This window comes from Corvus kubaryi, unplaced genomic scaffold, assembly GCF_017639235.1.
Source record: "Corvus kubaryi isolate FWS band 111438036 unplaced genomic scaffold, C.kubaryi_AGA036_p1.0 65354, whole genome shotgun sequence".
Lineage (NCBI taxonomy): Eukaryota > Metazoa > Chordata > Aves > Passeriformes > Corvidae > Corvus > Corvus kubaryi.
This window is the reverse complement of record NW_024581935.1, coordinates 46,042-68,184: the sequence shown is the minus strand read 5'-3', so window position 1 is coordinate 68,184 and position 22,143 is coordinate 46,042. Positions and strand designations below refer to the sequence as shown.

General features: G+C 39.5%; 2 protein-coding genes across 12 annotated transcripts in view; both read right to left on the bottom strand.

Moving 5' to 3' along the window:
• LOC121673312 (interphotoreceptor matrix proteoglycan 2-like) overlaps window positions 1–11,623 on the bottom strand; it is a 57,065-nt gene extending 45,442 nt beyond the window's left edge. For 2 of the 6 annotated variants that reach the window (XM_042046515.1, XM_042046517.1), the window contains exons 1-2: window positions 11,260–11,622; window positions 9,645–9,905 (exon numbers count right to left, since the gene is read on the bottom strand). In XM_042046515.1, coding sequence (XP_041902449.1) covers window positions 9,645–9,905; window positions 11,260–11,332 — 334 coding nt within the window. In that variant the 5' untranslated portion in view covers window positions 11,333–11,622. Of the gene's footprint in view, window positions 1–9,644; window positions 9,906–11,259 lie in introns of all 6 variants that reach the window. The other 4 variants (XM_042046519.1, XM_042046518.1, XR_006019175.1 and 1 more) reach the window with 3 other exon arrangements.
• A 3,957-nt stretch (window positions 11,624–15,580) lies between these two features.
• LOC121673309 (sentrin-specific protease 7-like) overlaps window positions 15,581–22,143 on the bottom strand; it is a 44,926-nt gene continuing 38,363 nt past the window's right edge. For all 6 annotated transcript variants that reach the window (XM_042046507.1, XM_042046509.1, XM_042046511.1 and 3 more), the window contains 2 exons: window positions 19,886–20,036; window positions 15,581–17,764 (listed from right to left, as the gene is read on the bottom strand). In XM_042046507.1, coding sequence (XP_041902441.1) covers window positions 17,627–17,764; window positions 19,886–20,036 — 289 coding nt within the window. In that variant the 3' untranslated portion in view covers window positions 15,581–17,626. The remainder of the gene's footprint in view (window positions 17,765–19,885; window positions 20,037–22,143) is intronic.

Sequence of the window (22,143 nt, the reverse complement as noted above, 5' to 3'; positions counted from 1 at the left end):
TCATAATTCAAAAAACAGGGCAGAATGATGACTCAAAATAATACAGTAAGAAAGAAGTCAAGCTCTAACTGTACTGTAGGTGTTCACTGAGAAAGAACTGGACAGCTCTGAACAGTCAGCCTGAGAATTAAGGTTTAATATCATACACTACACTGTCTTCTTTAACCTCCCAACCTTGCACAAACTCTTTTTGCCACTCAGAGCAGTTGGTCACATGATGCTCAAGCAAGGACAACTCTGTGACCCAGCATAACTCAAAGAGAGAAAGATTTATAGGATTTCCCTTGTGTCCTGGAAGACAGCAACATTAAAAGGCAAACTCTCAAAATAATTTACACCAAATGCCATCCTGAAGTAGTAGTGGACAAACCTGCTTTTTGACCTTAATCTGATTTCACTACTTATGCAGACAGTTCAGCAGAGGAATGCTTTGCATTCCAGGAAAGTCCTGACATCACAAGCAAGCCCTTACAGGAGACTAAATCTATCTTCAGGAAGTCATTTTCTTCAATCAGCTTTAAAATTAGCTCTGGGCTGCCAAACCCAGTACCTTGCTGTTATTTCTTCTCGATACTTTTTTTTCCAAATTCCAAAGTTGTTTAAATGTACATATGTAAAAAACACATAGATCACATATGGAAATATTTTCATTCAACCAAGACATGGACATTTTTCTTAAATGCAAAGGCTTTACAAATAACAGCCTTAAGGAACTGTTTCCTATGCAGCAGCACCCTTAAAGCTTAGCTGACTCTGGCATACTGGATGGCACCATGCAGAAGAAGTTTTTTTTTCCACCCTGCATTTCAGTTCATCAGAGCAGTTGAGACCATTTCTCTGTTGTGGAACTCTGCAAATACAAAGACATTTCTCATGTCCATGCCACACTCCCAACAGCTTTATGACATGGAGATTAGCATTGTAGCTCATCCGGTATGTGTGACCAGAAAAAAATAAAGTCCCCAAACTCTTCATTATTAACTGTCAGTAGGATGTTACTGTTCTAGCACCCCTCCAGCATCTAGGCAGTTAACTTTATCTGTAAGACACAGTCATTTGGAAAGTATTGTCCACGTTTCCAATCAGTTTCACTTACGCATCTCTATTAAACAGAAACAAACAGACAAATTGACAAACATCCATGCACCATCTCACATCCCCCCCTCAAGCTACACTTGCAAACCCTTTGAGGCAGGGACCACATTTCCATCCGACTTCTGCACAGACCTCAGGCAATGAAGCCATAATCCTGCTCCGGGATTTCTGGTTCCTGCTGGAGTACTAATAAGCTTCCTGAAGCAAAATAACATCTATAGTATTCTCCCTACCATCCCACTCGTAAGAGCTAGGCACCCAGTAAAAAACTGAAGTCTAGTTTCAAATCCAGAAGCCTACACTAAGGAATATCCCTTGCTCACATTTCTTTTGGTGGTACTTATATCCTACATTCTGGATCTTTCACTCCAGGTGCCGCGTTGTACAGCAATGATCCCACAATGAGATTACTTCCTGTGGCTGGGATAAATCCTCAGCAGACTCTCAGTAACGACTGAAGCTATAGCAATAGCTTGCAAATACATTCCAGGGACACTGTCTAATGCTTTGGTTTTCAAATGCCAACAGGCAAAGGACTGGCTTCCCAGTTGCAAGTAATTGAATACAGTTTTCCTTAATGCTCTTAAACAAGTTTAAAATAAATGTGATGAGACAGTGTCTTGCCTGAATACAAGCTGCTACCATACAAACAGTTGTTCCAATCAGCTCCCAATAGATTAAGGATTTTCTGTGTGTCCTTTCATTTGGAATTAGACACCCCACTGAATTCCAGCCCCAAAGGCTTTGTGACATCTGTGGGCTCCAAGCCCATTAATTAGATCTAAGCTGTCACCACAGCCATGTATTCTGCAAAAGGAAGAAATGAGATATGGATAAGCAGTCACATTTTGTCCTCTCTAGCCTCTCCTATCTAGCTGTTTCCACTGAGGTGAGCAACAAGTTGGACAACATAGTGCAAATTCCTTCTGTATTCTCTTCCCTCCACAGAGTCTGAGAGTGTGTTAGTTCTGACACATGAGGACAGATAAAAAACTCCAAGCACACATCTGCCACAACCGCCATTTGAACACTTCTGTTAGCCCTGTCCAGGAAACCATACCCTCAGCCATGGTGAGCAGCTTGCCAACACAATCACCCTGCAACCTTGTTGACACACAGTCTGTCTTGTCACTGTCTTGCTTATTCCAGCTGGCCAGTTCGTAAAGCAGGGGATTGCTCTGCAGGATAAAAAATCCAGGCTGTAAGTGTTCATCACAAGAACCAGCCTCAGATGTGCTTACTTATAGGGTGCTCAAGAGTAAATGCAAAGAAAGAGTGAAACAAAATTGTTCTTTTTCTTTCTTTCTCATAAATATTTTCATTGTTTCACAGTTAGAAGAGAGTTGCCATTCCGAGCATAGAGACAGAACAATACAATTTATTCAGTGTGGTTCAAATCACAGACATATAAAGAAAGAGACAAGCACAATTTATCTTCCACCTCTCCTTCTGCAAAGTCGAAAAGGGAGCCGATTCTTACCTTGACTTGATGTGGCCACCCAGGGAACTGAAAAGACACCACCCTCACAATGCATTCAAGTTGGCTAGTAAGTGTGATCACCCTTCTTTTAACTTGAAGGTAAGCACACCCTGTGATGGGTTTTCAGCTATCTGTAGGTGAGGGAGGTTTTTCAGAGTTTCTTACAACAAATTCTTGATAACTCCCATAAAGAAAAACATGTTTTTCATTAACTAGATTTTAAGCATTCTGAGACTCTGTAGACAAAAGTTGGAGGCACAAAACCAAAGTCAAACAGGACTTAACTGGAAGATTCAGGAAATAACTATAACTTACTTTTTAAAATAATTTACTATCTTTCCTTTCTGTCCTTCCAGAAACTTGCCAGTGTCTGTGTCAAATACATTATACGGATATGCTGACAATAAATTAAGCAAATTTGACTAAGATTTAAAATAGCAACTCCTTGAAACCTAAACAGAAATTGAAACAAAATGAGAGTCAGGGGGGACCAAACAGTTGACCACTGAACTTTTCAAGCAGAAATGCAACTCTGACTTTTAAATATACAACATTTAAAGGAGATAGAGAATGGAAAAAAAATTGCTGCATAAGAGCTTATAATAAATTGCCAGGAGCCCAATAATTCAGAATTATGATTGAAGCTGCTGCATTTTGCATTATGATCTTTCCGGGATTTAGTTTTCTAAGACTAGCTACAAAATTCTTAAAAAGCCGACCAAGCAGGCAGGCCTGCCAGCGTGAGGAAGAACTGCTGAGCAGACCCAGCAGCACTACCACTGCCACCTGAAGAGCATCTCTGCCCTTGGGCCATATGCAAAGAGCTGCTCTTCATGTCTGGATCTCACACCAAACTTTCACTAGCCCGCTACAGCGCACAGATGTGTGGGACAGCATTAGCAACACCAGGCCCTGGAGGAGACGGGATTTGTGATGAGGCCTCTAATCCCCAGCAAACAATACTGATTAAAAGCATCATAAAATCGAGATCAATCTTTTAAGGCAGTGAGCTAAGAGTCTTGAAGCTACATGTGAGTGGGAAGGTAAGCTCCTCTGGAAAATTGCTTCCTTCATCCCATGGCTGCAGTAATAACTAACTTGTATTTTAATGTTAGTTGATCCTTCGGCTACATTGCAATTTTCCACCAAAGAATTCAAGTGTTTAAAAAAAAAAAAATGAAGGTTTATGAGATAAAGAGAAGCTCCCTGCTACAAGAGATATGATCAGGTCCAGCTGACTACAGGAAAAAGAACAGGTATGCTGAAGAAATGTAACCGACTAGCACAATAAACCAGAATTCAAACCAAGAATGCAAATCACATGGCTTGTTCTGCATTTTGTCTCCAAAGTATATTTTGCATGCATATACTACATTTTCCATGTACTCCCCATCCTGAAAAGCTTCACAAATTAGAAGTCACTTAACTCATCACTGAAATAATCATCTTCAGGTGAAAGAGGAGGTAGGAAAAAATTAAAAGATCAGCACATTTGGTCCACGCCCTTGTGCAAGCTTCTACTTGAGCCAGGTGTCACAGGCACTTGAAGTAAGCAATGTTTTAACCTTTAAAGGCCAAGGCGGGTTTCAAAGGCTGCTTCAGAAAGCCAGACATGTCATAAGACAATTCCAATGGGAATTGTCTGTCAGCATATCTGCTTCAAAAGCAGAAACACCCAGCCCTTGGGAGCTTATCTACGTCAAATGCAGTGTCTATGCTCAAGCAATACTCAAAAATAATAGACAATATCCTGAAAAGCTTAAGATAATTGTGTTTCAACCCAAAAAATTCCTCATAGGCAGACACAAGCTCTTTTCAGTCCTACTAATCTGCAGGAAGGAGTGAAAAAAAATTGATTTGAAGCATCTTTTCCTAAAGACATCGTCACTGTTTTCAAAACCTCCAGCTAAGATCTGTGATGTAATTAAATGACTTTTCTCTTGCTCTGAAATTCTCCAGCCTGGCTACCCCTCACACACGTGGAGCATCCTTGATACAGCATCCTTGTGGCTCAAGCTGTACCACTGGGGATGCATTGATCTCTCAAACGGGAGACAATTAGCCTATTACACTCAGTGTGTGCTCAGGGATTTCTGAGGTTAACAGAAGAGGCACCACATGACAGCACTGAGCACCCTGTAGGGGGTAGGGTGGCTTTCTGGCCATTTGTGTAAGTGGGCAGTGCTGGAGTTTAATCCCAATTAAATCTCATTAGTGCTTCTTAAGAGTTGAACCGTGTATGGTGACTAGGAGCACTGAATCAGGCTGAATATTCTATTTTGAGGCAACATGAGACCAACTCCTCCTCCTCTCTAATAATTTCTGCACAACTGAACAGCTTAATGGCAGAGGGGTTTGATGAAGACTACAGTCACACTGACAGATACCTCCTATGAGGTCATTGCTGCAAAGGCTTTGTTAAATTAATACACACATGCAAAGAAATCACTCATCTATTGCTGCAATGCTACTGTCTATGGCCTATAACACCCTTAAAGCAACCCTTAAAAGATACATAAAAGAAACAAAGGGTTTAAACAGAAAAAGGCTTGAATGTGAATTAGCTAATTCACATGAAAGATTTTTGATTTGAACATTACCATACTAAAATCTAGCAAATAAATTATTCTCACCAATAATATTTCAGTGCAAACAAGTGTCCTTCATGGAAAAAGTCAAGTTTCTCAGAAGCATATGCTGGCATCTAAAAATTCAAACATAGAGGGAGACAGACCTTCTACAAATAAACTTCAGAAACTAATTGCTGAGTATGAGCTATAAGTAATATGTGCCAGGGATGGGGCAGAAACAGGGAAAAAAGGCTCACCCAGCTAGATTCATTATTTAATGTATTCTATTTAGCCAGGTAGTTTTTATGACTTTTGGCTCTTTGCCTTCGTCATTAGCAAGATCTGAATAACTTGTAACATTTATGATTTCTGTATCAAATTGAAACTTTACTCTTAACTATGTTCATAGGCAGAAAATAACGTCATTATTTCTAATGTTTCAGTAAACAGATTTGAAGGGACTGAAGAAAGGGGAAAATGAGCAAGCATAGTGCTATGCCCAGTCTAAGGACTACAGTCATGCATAGAATTTAATTCCTGAGAAACAGGAATTCTTTCCAAAGTTCAGAAATGCCCATGTGTCTCATCAGGTACAGCCCACTGCAATACCATCTGTTTCGTTGTTTGGTCAGTATCTGTAAAAGCTGTCCTTAGATGTTCAGCTTATCTGAAGCTCTGGCTGACAAGAACAGTTCTGGCAGAGAGACCATCTGATCTACTCATGTGAAAAGAGGATCAGTGCTCACAAAACCAAAAAGTACTCATGAGCATACACTGAATAGTTTAAGAAAGAGGGTCACAGTAGGAAAAATTGCAAAGAGAACTAGGAAAGGTAGCCACCAGAGTAATTACATCTCAGAGGTGGCAAAGAAGCATATTACCCTGAGCCATGGTGACAAAATCCAGCAGCATTTGTTTTACCCAATTAACAGGCATGAGACAGGTGAACAGTACAAGGCATGCTATCTTGTAATCCTTATATTGTTTCTGTTTTACATGCTAATTCAAATTCTAAGTCTACTACAATCCTCTACCAACAATTTTCACAACAGAGAATGGAGAGCTTCACTGAATTGTCTGCATAGAGTGACTGGTCACAACAGACTTGGTCTGAGTGGGCATGGCTATTTTTCACATAATAAATTTAATTTACCTGTGGCTTGGGCTACCATTTCCCTGTCAGCAGCAAAGAACATCATAACAGACATTATCATGTCTAGACCACTCACTGTCTGAAATCCCACTATTAGATTTCCACAACATTTTTTTGTGGAATCTCCAGCTGCCCATTGGACACACTTTGTGACAGCAGTCTAGCCATGAACCACCATTACACTTACAAGACTCTTCCATCAGCAACCATAACACTACACCATTTAAAAGGACATCAGTTAAAAACACCCTAAGACCCAACCCATAGGCCTACAGTACCGAATCTGTAAACATCTATGACTGATTTCCATCCCCATATTGAAAAAAATGAAATAGAAAATCAGACAACAGTAACCTCCAAATACAGCTACAAGAGATACAGAGACTGGGCAGTACAGAGACAATCATAATCCAGGATTTGTCTCAAAAGAGTGAAAATAGTATCATCTGCTACTGCAAAACTCTGTTCTGCATGTGATTGACTGTAAGAATAAAGCAGCACTTCAGAAATTTTTCTTTTAGATTTCAGGTGTAGAAAAACAAGTACAACTCCACCCCTGTTCTAGGCTGGTGCTTCTGAATACCACAGTAATAAAACCACCAGTGAATAATCATACCATTAATTGGACTTCCATATGTTGAAGGGTGATACTGCTGTTTTAGAAAACACTGATTTTTCTCCAGATCCCCACATTTTGTTCCACTTTGATTTTTTAATGGCTTATATTTATCATATTCTTCATCTTGTATCTTTTTAAGGCTCAAACAATCCAGATGTTGTAGTCAGAAAACAAAAAGCTGTACACTGTTAAGCCTACAGCAATATGACATAAGCACTTCCTTAAAGCCTATGACAGGAATGTTCATCCGTCATTCTTAACACTTAGAGAGGCTTTTGCAAGCTAGCAAAAGTAAACAAAGCTAGGAGCTACAGACAGGTAATTATATTCCCACCTGTTTGCTTCTGAGGTTGACACAGATGGAACAAACAGCCTGGATAAGCAGCACATGCAAACCTTTTTTGATTTTCTAACAAGCTTTTAGATCAAAATAGCAATCAACCTTTCCTTCCAAGGTAGTGGCATTGCACTGCTGGCAGTAAGGCAAAACCAAGGAAAGAATAGACTATATTAAAACCATCCTTTCCAGAGAAAGTATATATTGATATTGAAGTAATTTCTTACTTCAACATATACGGAATTAAAAAAGGTTTCTAAAAAATACACACTGAGGTTGAAAAATCAGCAGATTCTGTGTACATTTATATTTATTCCCTTCTGGGGTCAGTTGTTTTCCTAGTCACTCATAGTGGCTGGTCTCTGAGTGTTAAACAGTGACCCCACCTTTTCCTAGGATTATTTTGTTGACAGAGGACTGTGGCAATTTGGATGGCTACTAGAAGCTTTGCATGTAACTCAGTAACACTGAATTCAGACACCAAGTACCCACCAATCCTGCTCTATCACTCCTCTTCAGCTGGACAAAGGAGAGAAAATGTAACAAAAGGCTCTTGGGTTGAGGTAAGGACAGAGAGAGATCACACACCAAATTCTGTCAAGACAGGCTCAACTTGGGGATATTCCTTGAATTTATTACCAATCAAATCTGAGCAGGACAACGAGAAATAAAGCCAAATCATGAAACACCTTCCCCTCACCTCCCTTCTTCCCAGGCTTAACTTCACTCCTGGTTTCCTCTAACTCCTCACCTGCAGTGGTGCAGGGGGATGGGGGAGTGGGCCTGTTTCTGCCACTACTTCCCCCTCAGGGGGAGGACTCCTCACACTCTTCCCCTGCTCCAGTGTGAGGTCTCTCCCATGGGAAACAGTTCTTCGCTAACTTACATCACCTCAGGTGCCTACTCGAGACATCATTAGACACCACCCAACACTCCTGGAACAGCAGTTTCTGCTGACAGAATGAAGATGACAAATTGCTTGAACCAGACCTTGCATGCCTTGCTGTTAATTAAAGTCACCTCTTCTCCTTTCAGAGATCTTTTTCAAAAGTTTTAACTTAAAAGCACTAAGGGTAGTCACAGCCTCTCTGCTCAAGGAAACCTTGTGGATTGTGGAAGCTGTTAAATCCAGTAAGGAAACAGATGGACTAGGTGGATTTTTGGTTCAGCCTAGGATTATTAAGACCTAAATATACTTTTGCAACCTAATTTACAGATTTCTTTCTTCTTTATTATCACTCACACTTTTGCTTAGTTGGTGTTGCCCTAATCTACCCCTACCACAGGTAAGTGAGGGGTGACTGAAGTTAAAGCCCATGGTATATGTGGATTCATTTGGAGCAAACAGAGAACAGTTGAGTCCTATTGGGTGGAAATGAGAAACTGGCAAAGCCTGTCAAACCATCAGCATCATCATCAGTGTCAACATCCCTTGCAAGCTGGGCCCAATTAATATTTGAATGATGCTCTAAAACCCCATATAATTCCACTTTGTTCTCCAAATACATTGTTTATGTTCACTTTTATGTAAACACTAAGCAACTCCTGGTTGCTATTGTTTTTCACTTGTCTAAGTAAATAAACTGTCACCAGTGAGAGTTTCTCTATAGGTAATCAAATCTCATCAAACATGAGTCTCTGAACACCCTTCCTTCTCCTCTGACAGCAGCTCTTTGTCATTTTGCCAGTTTTGTACAAACATGTTAAGATAATGACAGATTGTTTGAATGCTGCAGTACAGACACACAGAGCAGAAAGTGCTGTGTGACTGTGATGCCCCATTCCAATGCCGTCAGACAGAAGGGTTCGAAATACATCATGTTACTGTAGTATTTCATCTGGTGAAAGATGTCAGTGGGAATACTGCAGCTCTTCAGAGAAAGCTCTGTCACACCAACTTCCACACTTTAAAAGAAAGGCTTCCTGTCTATTATACTACAGCCCAACACACAGAGGTTGGCTTCCTACACAAAACACACTGCATTTCACACAACCAGCCAGAGCCAAAAGTCACGTGGCTGAGGTGACTTGACTCTTCTGACTGATGCCTCAATGAATTCTACTGGCACTTTAAGAACACTAAATAAACCCAACAGACTCTGCTATTTAGTTACTCTGTACATAGCACCTGTTTTTCTCAGCATTCAAACTGTTCTGAGAAAGGATTATTTTAGTAAACAATGTGGTTTCAGGGACCAAGAGTTCTTATATGAGTGTAGACAGACAGTGGGTTTTAGCCCAGACCAGCTCTCATAAGCAAGATTATCACAGAAAAGTTTCTTCCAGTAATAATGTATTTCCTACAGCCTGATATTTACTATGTTTAAAAGTTTAATTAAACTTTTTAATAAATGAATGTTCCTTATCAATTACCCACGAGATGTACTTACCTCTGAGCCTGAAATACTTCAGATGGTTGGCAATAGCCTGCTCAACAGATTCATCAGGGCAGATCTTAACTCCACTGGGGAACAGAATGGACCGCTTCCTTCGTAACTGCAAATGCCTGTGGAACTGCTCAGCATCCATGATGCTGTTAGGCTTTTTCAACCCAGGAGGCAGAGAAGGGTTTGCCAGCTGCCAGTCACTGAGCTGAGGGGCTGGTGAAACTTCTTCAGCCTGTCCTCCTTCTGCAGCTGAATAAGCTTCTGCTGTGAAATTAAAACCACACAAATTTCTCTGATGAGATAATGATGCAATCATTAGTATCTTCATTCCACTTCTGTAGTCTCTGAAGGACATTGCTGTGCTTTTTTCTGTTAACAGAACCTGTCTCTGACTGCGATGTTATCAACAACCTTAAGCTCTTTACAGTATCCCATCAAATGGTAACATAGTGTAAGGCTCTAACCCTTTGAATTCTACTGCTTTGTGTTTAATTTCCCTTCTGTCATTAGGCTGAGGTCAATGGGACTATATTTGTAAATATATATGTATTTAGAAGCTTTCAGGGCCAGAAGTAAAACAGAGAAATAATCCTACTCCATACTTTCTTTCCCCAAGAACCATCTCTATAGCTTGCAAAAAGAAAGCTGCTTGAAAGGACAGTTAACCTTTCATCACTGAGGCAGGTCCCTACTCTTCTAGAGCAGGGGGAAAAAAAAGAGGAATAAAAAGGCTCATCAGCTTTATGTTGGGGTTTTTTTGTTGTTGTATCTGTTTTTTTGTTGTTTTGCGGGGCTTTTTTGGTTTTGTTTTTTTGTAATTTCCTCTTATATTAGTTGTTCCACATCATTCCAGAAGAAACTTGAGGAAACAGCTGAGGTAAGAACATGTATATTGAGATTTAGTCTGACAGTCTAATTTTCTATCCTTCACAGTTAGCTGATCTGAAATTATTTAGCTCAACTTCTTTCACTTTTTCCCCCTTTTCCTTGGAAAACGTGCCTGAAAAACAATCACAACCAACCATTTATTAGAGAAAGAATAGTAATAACTCTATGGCATTTCTCATCCCACAGATTATGAGTTTATTCTGCAACTTCAAAGTCAGTAGACCTTTGACTTTTATGAAAGATGAAAGGCATGGCTATTTGATAGTATATTAATAATGAGCACTGTTGCACAAAAATCACCAGACGGTCTATCAGAGGCAGAAAAGAACATCTAAAAATGTCACTAAGGTAAACCCCCAATCTCTACCCAAATTGACACATGTTCAGTGCCCAAAAGCAGAAGATGGAACCTTACTTTTTAAGATTTAATACAAAACTAATAAAGAAAATAAAAATTGAAAAAAATTACCAGTATTTAACATCTCAAAGTTGAAAAAAAATTGCCTCCTATAGCTACTTCTATACTCAAAACAAGACAATTGTGCAGTTATACCACCTGGCAATCACTCAAAGTATTCCATATTTACACTGCTATCACAGCACAGATTTGACCAAACATTTCTCTGTATTAGCCCCCTTTGTTACAATTAAATCAGAGAGATATTTTTAATTCTACACACTACTATAGTTAAATTTGTAAACGAGAACGTAAGAAAGATGTCTGCATTACCTGCAACTATTTGAAGATCTGTGTTAATCATTCCCGGAAGGCAAAGAAAGATTTTCCAAATGAAGCCAAACATACTTATTTGTGTAATAAAAAAAAAAAATTATAAAAGCAAAAAAGCCCAATCCCTTTTAGCAAGAGAGCTGTTGTCTTTACAGTAGCCTTGAACCAACCAAGAGCATTGCCCTTCTTGGAAATGTCTTGACGTCACACATTATCTTTGGAGAAAGCATTAGGTAAAAAAAGTCAACCAAGACATCCTGGCACTGTTCTTTTCAAAGACAGTATTCTGCTTTAGTGAAGAAACAAGAAAAGATGATCGAAGTAGACTCCTTGGAGCTAGCAGATGGACTGACACAATTTTTTAATTTTAATCTGGCCAGCTAAGCTCTTTACCAGGGCTTTCATACCATTAACAGACAGTCCAAACAAGGACAGCACCTTCCACGTTTAATTAACAACACTTTTCATTGGCCTTTCAATTTCTGCTCTTTTTAAAAATCCTACTGACCACAGAACATCAGGAGGAGCACACTAATCTCCAGTAAAAAGTCTCTGTGTGTTTTGTCTTCTGCTTGTACAAATATACACACATATATAAATGTATGACTGCCTTAAACACAGTGGCATACATAAACACTGAAGCAACCTCTCTGTGGGGCTGATTCTTCTGTTTACAAGGCTGCTGCCGAGTCTGTGCTGAAGGAGGAAGTCTTGTGCTGTTACACCACTATCCCCTGCATCCCAAAAGCAGTGCTTCCTCCAAAGATAAAGCCAGGGCAAGTAGTGATTCTTTCCTCTGTGTTCAGGTATTACCTGACATGAGCAGCAGCAGGACGTTACCTGAAGATACCTGAAGAGATGATCAGCTAAGGAAATGGCAGAAAGGGCAGAGTAGAGGAAAGCAGCAGCACTCTCAGTTCCCATCCTGTCCAGGGTCAGCTCACTGTGGAAATGTGTATGGAAGCTGTCCTGCAATGGCAGACTGCATTCAGACCACTAGGAAATCTCCTTCAGGGCTGTCTTCTACATGGTGTTACTCAGGACTTGCTGGTTACTGTGTTCAGGTCATTCTAAACAAACCACTGGTTTGGCTGAAGTGACTATTTTTGGTAGTGGTTTTGTGTAAGTATTTCAAAGCTGGATTCCCAGGTGTCTGTCTGCAGAGCTTTAACACAGAGCTCCTTAGGCAGCGCAGTGCTCACTTCTCTCTCCTAGCTGTCAGCAATTCACATATCAGGAATTATCAGCAGTACTACACATACAACACTCACAGGAATCAAATAAGATGACCTTTGTTTCTATGCTCTGTCTTCTGACATCTAACAGACTCCAGCTGATATTTTTCAAAACAGCAACATATTTTCTTTGGTTCTCCCTTCTCCACCCTAAAATTATTAAATTACACCTAAAGTTTAACCACTGAGCTGCTTGAACACCCCCAGTTTTCTTACAATCAGACATTTTTGATCTATCAAACCATCACTGCTGACCTAGTCAGGCTCTGCCAAGATAACCATGATGCTGGCAGCACCACGCTGGAGCTATACACGGAACAGCACAGGGACAGGACTGCACTGGTGCCCAGAAACTGTTTCAAAGTCCTATTTAGCAGCTCTGGGTAGAGAGAACAACTTCTGAGCTAGCTTGGGAACCTTTACTATGATCCTGGACTCAACACAGACCAGCCTTTATTTTGTGATCCTCTGCAGAGACTCATACTTTCAATGTTATGAATGCTTTTGCTTGCATTGTCCTGCAAAAATGCAATTGGATCAAGATTAGAAACACTACACATGCTTATAAAGGCAAAAGCTAGAACACACATACTTCAGTAAAAGTATGAAACCAAGTTAAAAGTTTTCCTGGACAGTTTTTTAGATTTACAGTATTGTTTCTTTCGCCAATGAAGTACTCAAAGGCGCTCAGAATGGGAATAGTATTAAAACCATCTCTGTCAAAATTCGTTTTCTATGGTATGGCTATGTCAGCTTCTGTATGATAAAATATTTTAAAAGTGTAAATTCAGTTTTATTCGTGTTAGTTTGCTGTCAATTTCATATTCAATGATTTCAGCACTGAAATGTAGACTTGTAACAGCTGAAAATCTCCTACATTTATAATAGCAAGGCATAACTAAAAGCACAATCATTTAAAGTTTCTTAAAACAAGCAAAACAACTCTTGCAATAGATTTTCAAAATAACTGTGGAAAATTAACTCTTTCCTTGATTTGATGAAAGCCTTTAAAGTAACACTTTGTATCAGAAAATGTGTAATACTTCATTTTGAGCAGCCGAGTTGTATCTGTTCAAAACTATTAATGAAAAACATTCTTGCTTAATGAGAAAACAAGGAAAGTGTAATTCTAGTGACACAACACACCAAGGTCACCCCAGTACCTCCAAAAATAAAGACAGTTTTCTGACAGTTTGCATTTCTGAGAAGAAATTACATGTATTTTCATATAGCAAATGGGATTATCTGAATTACAGCTCTTTAGAGGGTAACACTCCCTGAAATACTGCTGCAGCATACATGTCATTCTAAATAATGTCCCTGTTTTTCAAATGCAGTTTATTCAAAAAGCTGAATCCAGGTGTAACTAAAAGAATGCCAAATAAAGGAATACTTTAATGAACATGCCTCTAGTAAAGAGCCACATCATGGCAGATACCCACTATCTCCAAGCTCACATGGTTTAATATCCAGAATCTAATCTAACTTGTCTCCCGTGACGACACAGAAGCCGATTTTATGGCATTTGACAGGATTCACCAACAAAATTCCCAATCCGTTTAGCAGAGACAATTAGGTTAGACAAAGCCTTTTCCCTTGTTCAGTTTCTGTGGTTGCTGTTGCCAAGCATTCACTGTCATGCGACAAGTGCCAAGCACTTCTTGCTTGTGCTCCTGAAGAGCTCTCTGGTGAACACCTCCCAAAAATAAACAAGTTCTGAGGCTGTTTAAACTTCCAGCTGACCAAATTCAGCCGACCATAGCCTGTTGTACTGCCACCTCTTCCATCATAAAGTATTGTAAAGTATTTTGAGCAGAAAAATTAGGAAGTTAGGTCAACCAAATTAATCTCACACTCAACTCTGTCCATGTAATGTAAACTTACTCCCAGCATTCCTCCTTTTCTGAACTGTTGACCAGAAATCTCTTACCTTGTTCAACAGTCAAAGATGATCCCAGTGTCTGTGCTTCTATTTGAACTTCAAACTCCAACTTCAATTTAATTGGGCAGAATTATTACTATTAGTATTGGTTTTATTCAACACATTTTCAATCCTGGCACTTTTCAAGTCTCATTCTACAATTCCTGCTTTTCCATCTGGAAAACAGTTACCTTTTTTTTTTGTTTGTTTGGGTTTCTTTTCTGGGGGGGTGGAAAGATAGGTGCCAGAAGCAATACTCTGCTTCTCGGTCCTAACCAAGGTAAAAGTGTTACTACTGTGGCTTTCCAGTTTTTATTATTTTCTAAGGTGTAGTACTTACTGAGCACTGCAAGCTCATCTCAGGGTCAAGTTCCAGGAGGCAAGTACCACAAAAGCCCTGATGGACTGCAACTAATCTATGCCTGCAACTCCATTGCTAAAACACACCAGTCCCCTTTTACTTATAAAAAATGAACAAAAGAACCAAAAATCACACTTGCAGATTCACTTCTCCAGCTCTTGATGAGAACTAGGTGACTTTTTTTAGATTTTTTCCTGGCAGATTTACTTCCTACATGTTACTTCTCTTATGCCTTGCTTCTTGTGTTGTGCTTGCCAGCAGCACCTCAAGCAGATCTCCGTGACTCAATGTCCCACACAGACAGAATGCAGCAGTTTCTTTTAAAGAAACTGACAGGCACATTTAACACCTCGGGTACAACTGTTTGCCTTGAAACAAAAATGACACAGCTTAGGGTAAAGAGCCTTACAGAGATTGGTTTGCTTTGAAATATCACGTCACTCCACTATTTCAGTTAGACAGGGCTTAATACAGGAAATGGAAATGCAGCAGCTGTGCAAAAAGGTCCATGAGTCAGTCTGGTTAAATTGTTAACTTTAGGGAGTTCTAGCAAATAAGAAGGAAACATGAAGATACCTGGAATGTAGCTTCTTCCACAGACACTTCCTAGCACTTACCACATACCTGATAAATGCAAATGGCTGGAATGGGGTGGGTTGTGGCTGATGGTCCCATAATCACTGGGTGAGACGTAGGTGAAGAGACACACGCTGTGTATATACCCTAAAAGCAGTAAGATGGCCTGTCTTAAACTGAACTCGTGGGTTACTTGTAGCAGCTGGGAAAAGAATGGTAACAACCACATTCAGCAGCTTCTGGAGATAATTTTAATATCAAATGCATTGGCATTCTCATAACACATATGTAAGAAATCTAAAAAGGCAATCCTTTTGTGTTATAAAATCAATTTAGAAAATTGCATACATTATTTTGCTTTTTAAGTATCTAAAAAAGAACAAATCACTTGGTGATAAAACCTAACTCTACACCATAAGAAAAAGCCCAAACTGTTTTTCATAAGGGAACACTGAAAATATTATTCAACTAAGAAAGGTGTAAAGAAAGGGAACATATTTCTGCATTTTATCTTTTGTTTTACAATAAATACACAGATTATTCTTGTAAGTAATGCTGGTGTTGTGATTTAGGTGCTGAAAGACACAAACTCTGGGATGAGAGGGAAAGATGCTGGGGGGCAGGGGAAGAAGGGGTAGTGACAAACTACAGAATTAAAGTAGAAACAAAACCAAAAAACATACAGTCATTGCACAAGGCTGCTCACAGCTATACAGAAGGTAACTGTGCTCAGCAAATCGTTTTAGAATTGTCTCTGTCCCCCAGAAAGAATGCTTCCCAGTTTGAGAAACAATAAGAGAGGGGGATGGAGGAGTGTTGGATGACTGTACAGACCTGAAATAATAACTGGATTTTCCAAATGCCAGGTTTCAGAGTAGTCTTGAGGGAAGGGGCCCTGAGAATTCTGCAATGACATAAAAACGTTCATATCTTTGGGTTGCCCTCAATTTTTATTTTAACTCTCTATTGTACTTCCAGCTTTAAGAGCTCTGGTTTTGTAGACTGCTTTATGACACATGTGGTTTTGGTGGTTATCTGACACAGTCCTTCTGAAGGGTGACATGACACTTAAGTAACAGGGAACAGGACAAAGCATCCTTTTAAAACAGTCACCTTCTATCGTGCAGTGAGTACAGAAAAAAGTGCACACATCAAAATGTGATCACTGTTCAAGGAAAAACTGCATAAATACAAATTAAGACAATGATAAACTTGTGCTAGTTTATCAAAGCAAGTCTGAGTTCAAACACTCAGTATTCAGGCATCTTTACTCAATTCTCCTAAGCAAGGTACAAATCCTGTTTGCCTTATATGTAAATCATATATCTTAATGACCTTATTTTTCAGTAGAACACCTCAGACTTTTGAGATCGTTAAGCAACAGCCTGCTTGCCTTGCTAATGCAGTGATGCCTTAAGATTTGTAGGAATTATTCCCCAAAATCAGGTGAGCAGCGTTAAAAATCTACTGCCTACCCATACTGTATTGGTATGTACTTTGAGAGCAAGTTTGCTTCTCAAATCTGATAAGAAAAAGAAAAAAAACTTAAAAAAATACAGTCCAGACTTTAAAGTACATCAGCAGTCACTCTCAAGCAAATATCTTCCACTCATGGAAATACACTTTTATGAAAATGCTAGGAAAGGGGGAAATAATTTAGAAAAAAATAATCAAAACTCATCAGGCTCAAATCTTGGCAGAATTTTCTGACACATGCAGATTACTTCTGTATATAATCAGAAACAAAACAAAAAATACATCTCTGAAGAGAGTCAATATTAAATCCTTAAAGTAAAACAATACATAGTATTCATTCTATCTGTATCAGCTGCAAAATCAAGAGACAATACAGGATCCAAATCCTGTCTTCAGGCCTGACTCCTACATGATGATCCATGTTTATACGGAATTATAGAGAACAGGCTCCAAAAGATGAAAGTATTTTTACATCCTTGTGGCATATACCTGTAAGCAGCTTTCATATTCCAAGTAAAGAATCAACTAGCAATCCATATGGCATTAGCTTTAACTTACATATTTACACTCTTATCTACAACCTCCTCCCTTCCCCATCCCAGCATCATTAGACCACACAACACCAGTGAAAAAAAAAAATCTTTAAATAAATACATGCTGAACAAAAAGTACTCCTTGTGCCTTTTTTTTTTTGTCTTCCTTGCAAGGCAGGAAGAGACCAAACACCAGTAAGCAGAGTTCCAGTTAGTTATTTTATACAGCAGTGTCCTTTGCCACGACTGCCATTTATTGGATTCATTAGCTGCTGCTGCCACTCTGCTGCTGGAAGTGCAGTTGCAAGATCAGGTCTCGAATTTCTTCTCTTTTGCTTCTGATCAGCTGACGAGGGAACCAATTCTCCAGATGCAGCGGTTGTTCAAAATTAACGATGGGATTCTGGTAAGAGAAAAAGGAATATTTATGGCATGAATTTTCTAACACAACTTTCGAAAAGAATTTCAAACCCTTCCACTGCTGCTGAGATCAAGGAGGTACAAACAAGTTTCCATACAAGAATGACGGCCTTTGAAGTCAAATTCCAGTTCTTTCGTCACAATGACATATATGTGCCCTTACCAAAAGGTACCCATGGTAAACACCAAACAGGTTATCATCACTTCTCTTAAAGATACATCAGTATTAACCCATATTAAAGGCAGACTTCATGTATTTTGACAAAGTAGACATACTTTTGATATCTAAAATGCATCTGTCCCTTGTTAGTCACAAAACACATAATTACAATCACACTATAGCAAAGAATCAAGCATACAGTAGTTAAGGCATGCTGAGATTTAGTTGTCTCAGGCATGTGGTTTTTCTGTTGTGAGCTAGTCTCTCTGAAAGAAGACAACAAAAAGTAAGAATACTGATAACACTTTCAGGACATGAGAAGGGGAAAATTTGGAATGAAAGAGGATAGCAAAACGAAACAGTTGAGAGGTGCTGGCAACTTTGGCAGTTAAGATCACAACAACACATCTGATTTGCCAAAACCAATTTTGTTTCTTTTTTCCCTCCTCATTCTTTTGCCATGCTTATATTTCATCTTCTCCTTCCTTTGAATAAAGTAATATACGATAAATTGAAACAGTAAAGCAAAGAACACATCATGATTTGCAGTCTATGAGTGCAGGCATGCTCACGACAAGTTACAACCACTTTGTCCCAAGCTTTGCTTTTTCAAGAGGAGCAAGTCCTCATTGTTAGAGAATGGGCAGTTCAAAAGCTTTGGTAAGTAATTTAATTTTCCACCTATACAAGAGCTCAACCCATCTATTACAGAACCACAGAATGGCTGGGGATTTAAGGAACTTCTGGAGTTTTATGCCCCCAACCAGACCTTCCTGGCTTCCAGCACAGCACCTCTCCTCACGGGGTCACCTGTCACTCAGGTCAGGAACTCTCCAGGAAGTTGTCAAGTTAAAGTCACCCAAAGGGTCCAGGGTCTGTGAATGTGAGGCTGCTTTTACCTGTCCAAAGAGGGCCTCGTGCACTTGTTCCTCTTGATCAGGTGGCTGACAGCAGATGCCCACGGCTACCCATGGTACTCTGCTCTTTAGTCACTACCCATAACCTCTCAGATGGCTCCTCACCCAACCCTAGGCATAGATCCATGCTTTCCAGCTGACTCACATCAAGGACAGCTCTACCTCCTCAGTTCTGTGCCTGTACTTTCCAAAGAGCCTGTATCTATGCACTGTAGCCTCCTGCCAGATACATGATGTATCCCACAACATCCCCATGACCTCGAAAAGATCACAGCCCTGAAAATGCACACAGATCTCCAATCTACCCCCACACTGGGTGTACTTGTGTACAGGTGCTTTGGAATGGCAAACTGTTCTACAGCAGAAAAACCTGTTCACTGCCCAAGGCCTCACACAAGGCTTTGCATGCACAGGAATCTCAGAGAATTCAAGCCACACACGCAAGCATCAAACTAGGAGAGCCATTCACACGACAGAGCAAAGGGCAGTGTGCTGATCAGGGGCAGGAAGACTTGGGGACACCTTAGAAGACAGTGCCTGAAGCCCAGGATCTGCAGATATTTAAAGGTATGTGCTGAAAAAGAGGCTCCCTTAGCTCTTCACATTCCCTTTTAAAAATTCCCCCTCTCCCTCTCTCTGCAGAAGCTGCTGCCTGCAGACCCACTCAAAGACCAATGACAAAGTTTTAGATACTGCAAGAAGAGATGCAAAGATACTTTTGTAACATCTGTAGGGCAGGAGTGCAGACACTAAATAGGCTGCAAATACACCCAAATAGTCAGCATGTGTCAATGCCAAAGCAACATTAAACTATGAGGTCAGAAATATTTGAGGATAGACACACTAGAGAAACCAGACAGAAGGATCCCTGCCATTACTTAAGAATGGGTTTCATCTCTTTCTCAAATGGCTTTGACACTTTTGACACTGCATCACAGCCTTTTTGCATCTGGCTATTTTGCTCAGAAATAGGGTTTGTGGTTTAAGGTAATTTTGGGGGAAAGGAGAAGGTAGTTTGCATTTGTACCTGGAAAAAGCTTTCCACATACTGCAGCAAATAGACCCCACAATCACTGCTGTTATCTTGTTTAGGCACTCTGGGACACAGGTCAATCATTGTGGATTTACTGAATTCCCGGTGTGTTTTTCGTTTAGCTTCCCATTCCACTTCAAGGTACCTACAGAAGAAAGCAAACAGCTGAAATACTTGAGAAATAACTCCCAAGCTCAATGCCTTTTGGGACACTAGTCAATATTGTTCCAAGTTGGCTAAAAAGCTAAAATAGCTTTAGCCAAATTATTTCACAGAATTTGTCAAAGAAACTCATATACTATTTCCACTCTCCAATATTCTGTTGCACTCAGAGGCGTTTCTACCACACAACAAGCAACATACAAAACAAATATACATGTCATTTAAAATCAGCTACTTGTGCAGAGTTTCTACAAGCTATTAGGATACCAATATATTTTTATACCTTAACTAAAGGAATAATTTTCTTGGCCATCACATATTTCTCCTGGCTTCATTCTAAGAGGCCAGCAGCGTTTTCTCAACCTAAGCAAACCATTAAACCCCCCTTAAAACTCACCTTACAAAAAACTTCAGTTACAATTGCACCAATATAACCCTTGCAATCTAATAGTGCCCAAGGTATTTAAAGACTTGTTGAAAACCTTAACAAAGCTCTTATATAGTGATTAGGATTTATTTGTTATTAGGCTTTTCTATTGTTCTTGTGCTTCAGTAGCAACTCACTGACCCCACGTTCAGGGCTGGCTGCTGATTTCAGAAATGGGATTGAAAACCTAAGGGTTTCCTTTTCAAAGGCAATAGTTGCCTATATTTTTCTCCTGGCTTTAGCCAGACTTGCAAAGGCTCAGGGCTTCTGCGAATCAAACATAAGGTCTGACTTAAGAGAATAAAATATATATGCATTAAGTCAGACCTTGTGGTTGGTTTCTAAAAGCCCCAAGTCCTTACAGGCATGAGAATAAAAATACATATAGAACACTTAAAACAGCTTTTGGGGGAAATGGCAACTATGGAAAGGCATCAAACATGAAACAATTCAAAGATTAAGACATTTCAGTGAAGCACACTTCCTAGGAACTGCAAGAACCTGTCGCTGTTTTACCGAGGACCGGCGAGAAATGACACAATCCAAATCCAAGGAGAAAAGGGAATCATTTTATTATTTACATGCTAGGTTATATATCTTGGTACGTGAGAGAGCATGATATGGATTGGTCCCTTGACCAGCCACCCCCTAGAGGGATTGGCTGAGGTTCTCTAACGCCCATTCAAAATATTTTTTCCAGAGTACCGAAACAAGGCTGGAAAACAAACCCAGGTACAAGAAACAGAATTAGTTTACAAAACCATCTTTCACTGTTTCTCAGCTGAAGCATAAGAAAGAAAAACTTCACAAAGTGCTTCAGCAGCTGGTTTTCTCAGCTAGCTGTATGAGAAAGAAACTTCATAAAATGCAAAGGCAGCTGGAAAATTCCTCTGCTCCTGCTTTTGAGCATCCACAATAACCTATGACTGTAGACTTTGTAATTCATTTGTTTGAGCCTGACCACTGCCCAAAACACAGCAAAAATCAACTCAAGGAAAAGAAAATGTCACAGAATCCCTGCACCAGTTTCCTTAAACTTCTGCTTTCAGGGTGTAACTGGAAATTGAAGGAATAAGAGGTTTGCTTCCCAAACTCCCCTTATCTCACAACTCCATAGCTCTCCACTGGTTTTCTGACTTTTTGTGACATCTCTCTAAACTCCATGAAACCACACTCTGGAATTTCAACCTCGGGAATAGCTCAAGGCACAGTGCACAAAAATAATACATCCCATAGAAATTTTAATAAATAAATAAATAAATAGAAGTTGCTATTTCATTCTTCCTCACAAGACATACATGGCAGGGAGGAATCTCTATTAAGGGAAAAGATGGTTTCAGAAAAATTTCTGAATCTCATATAACCCTTACATAGCATTTTGAAGAATTTACTTTTACAAGAAGGTGGTGGTATTTGGATTGCAGATCTGTGTTCCTTTCAGTGAAATGAATACCACAGAGAAAGAAAAATTGCATTTAGCTTCAGATATTTAACAATTTTTTTAAAAGTTGTTGATAGATATTAAAGTCATTAGGAGTGTGTAAAAGTACTGAAAGTTTTTAGGACGTTCTTCCAATACTTATATACTTATCACATACAAAATTGAATATGTTTTTACGTTCACTTTTCAAAATAAATACCATTCCACTACAACTCTACTGAC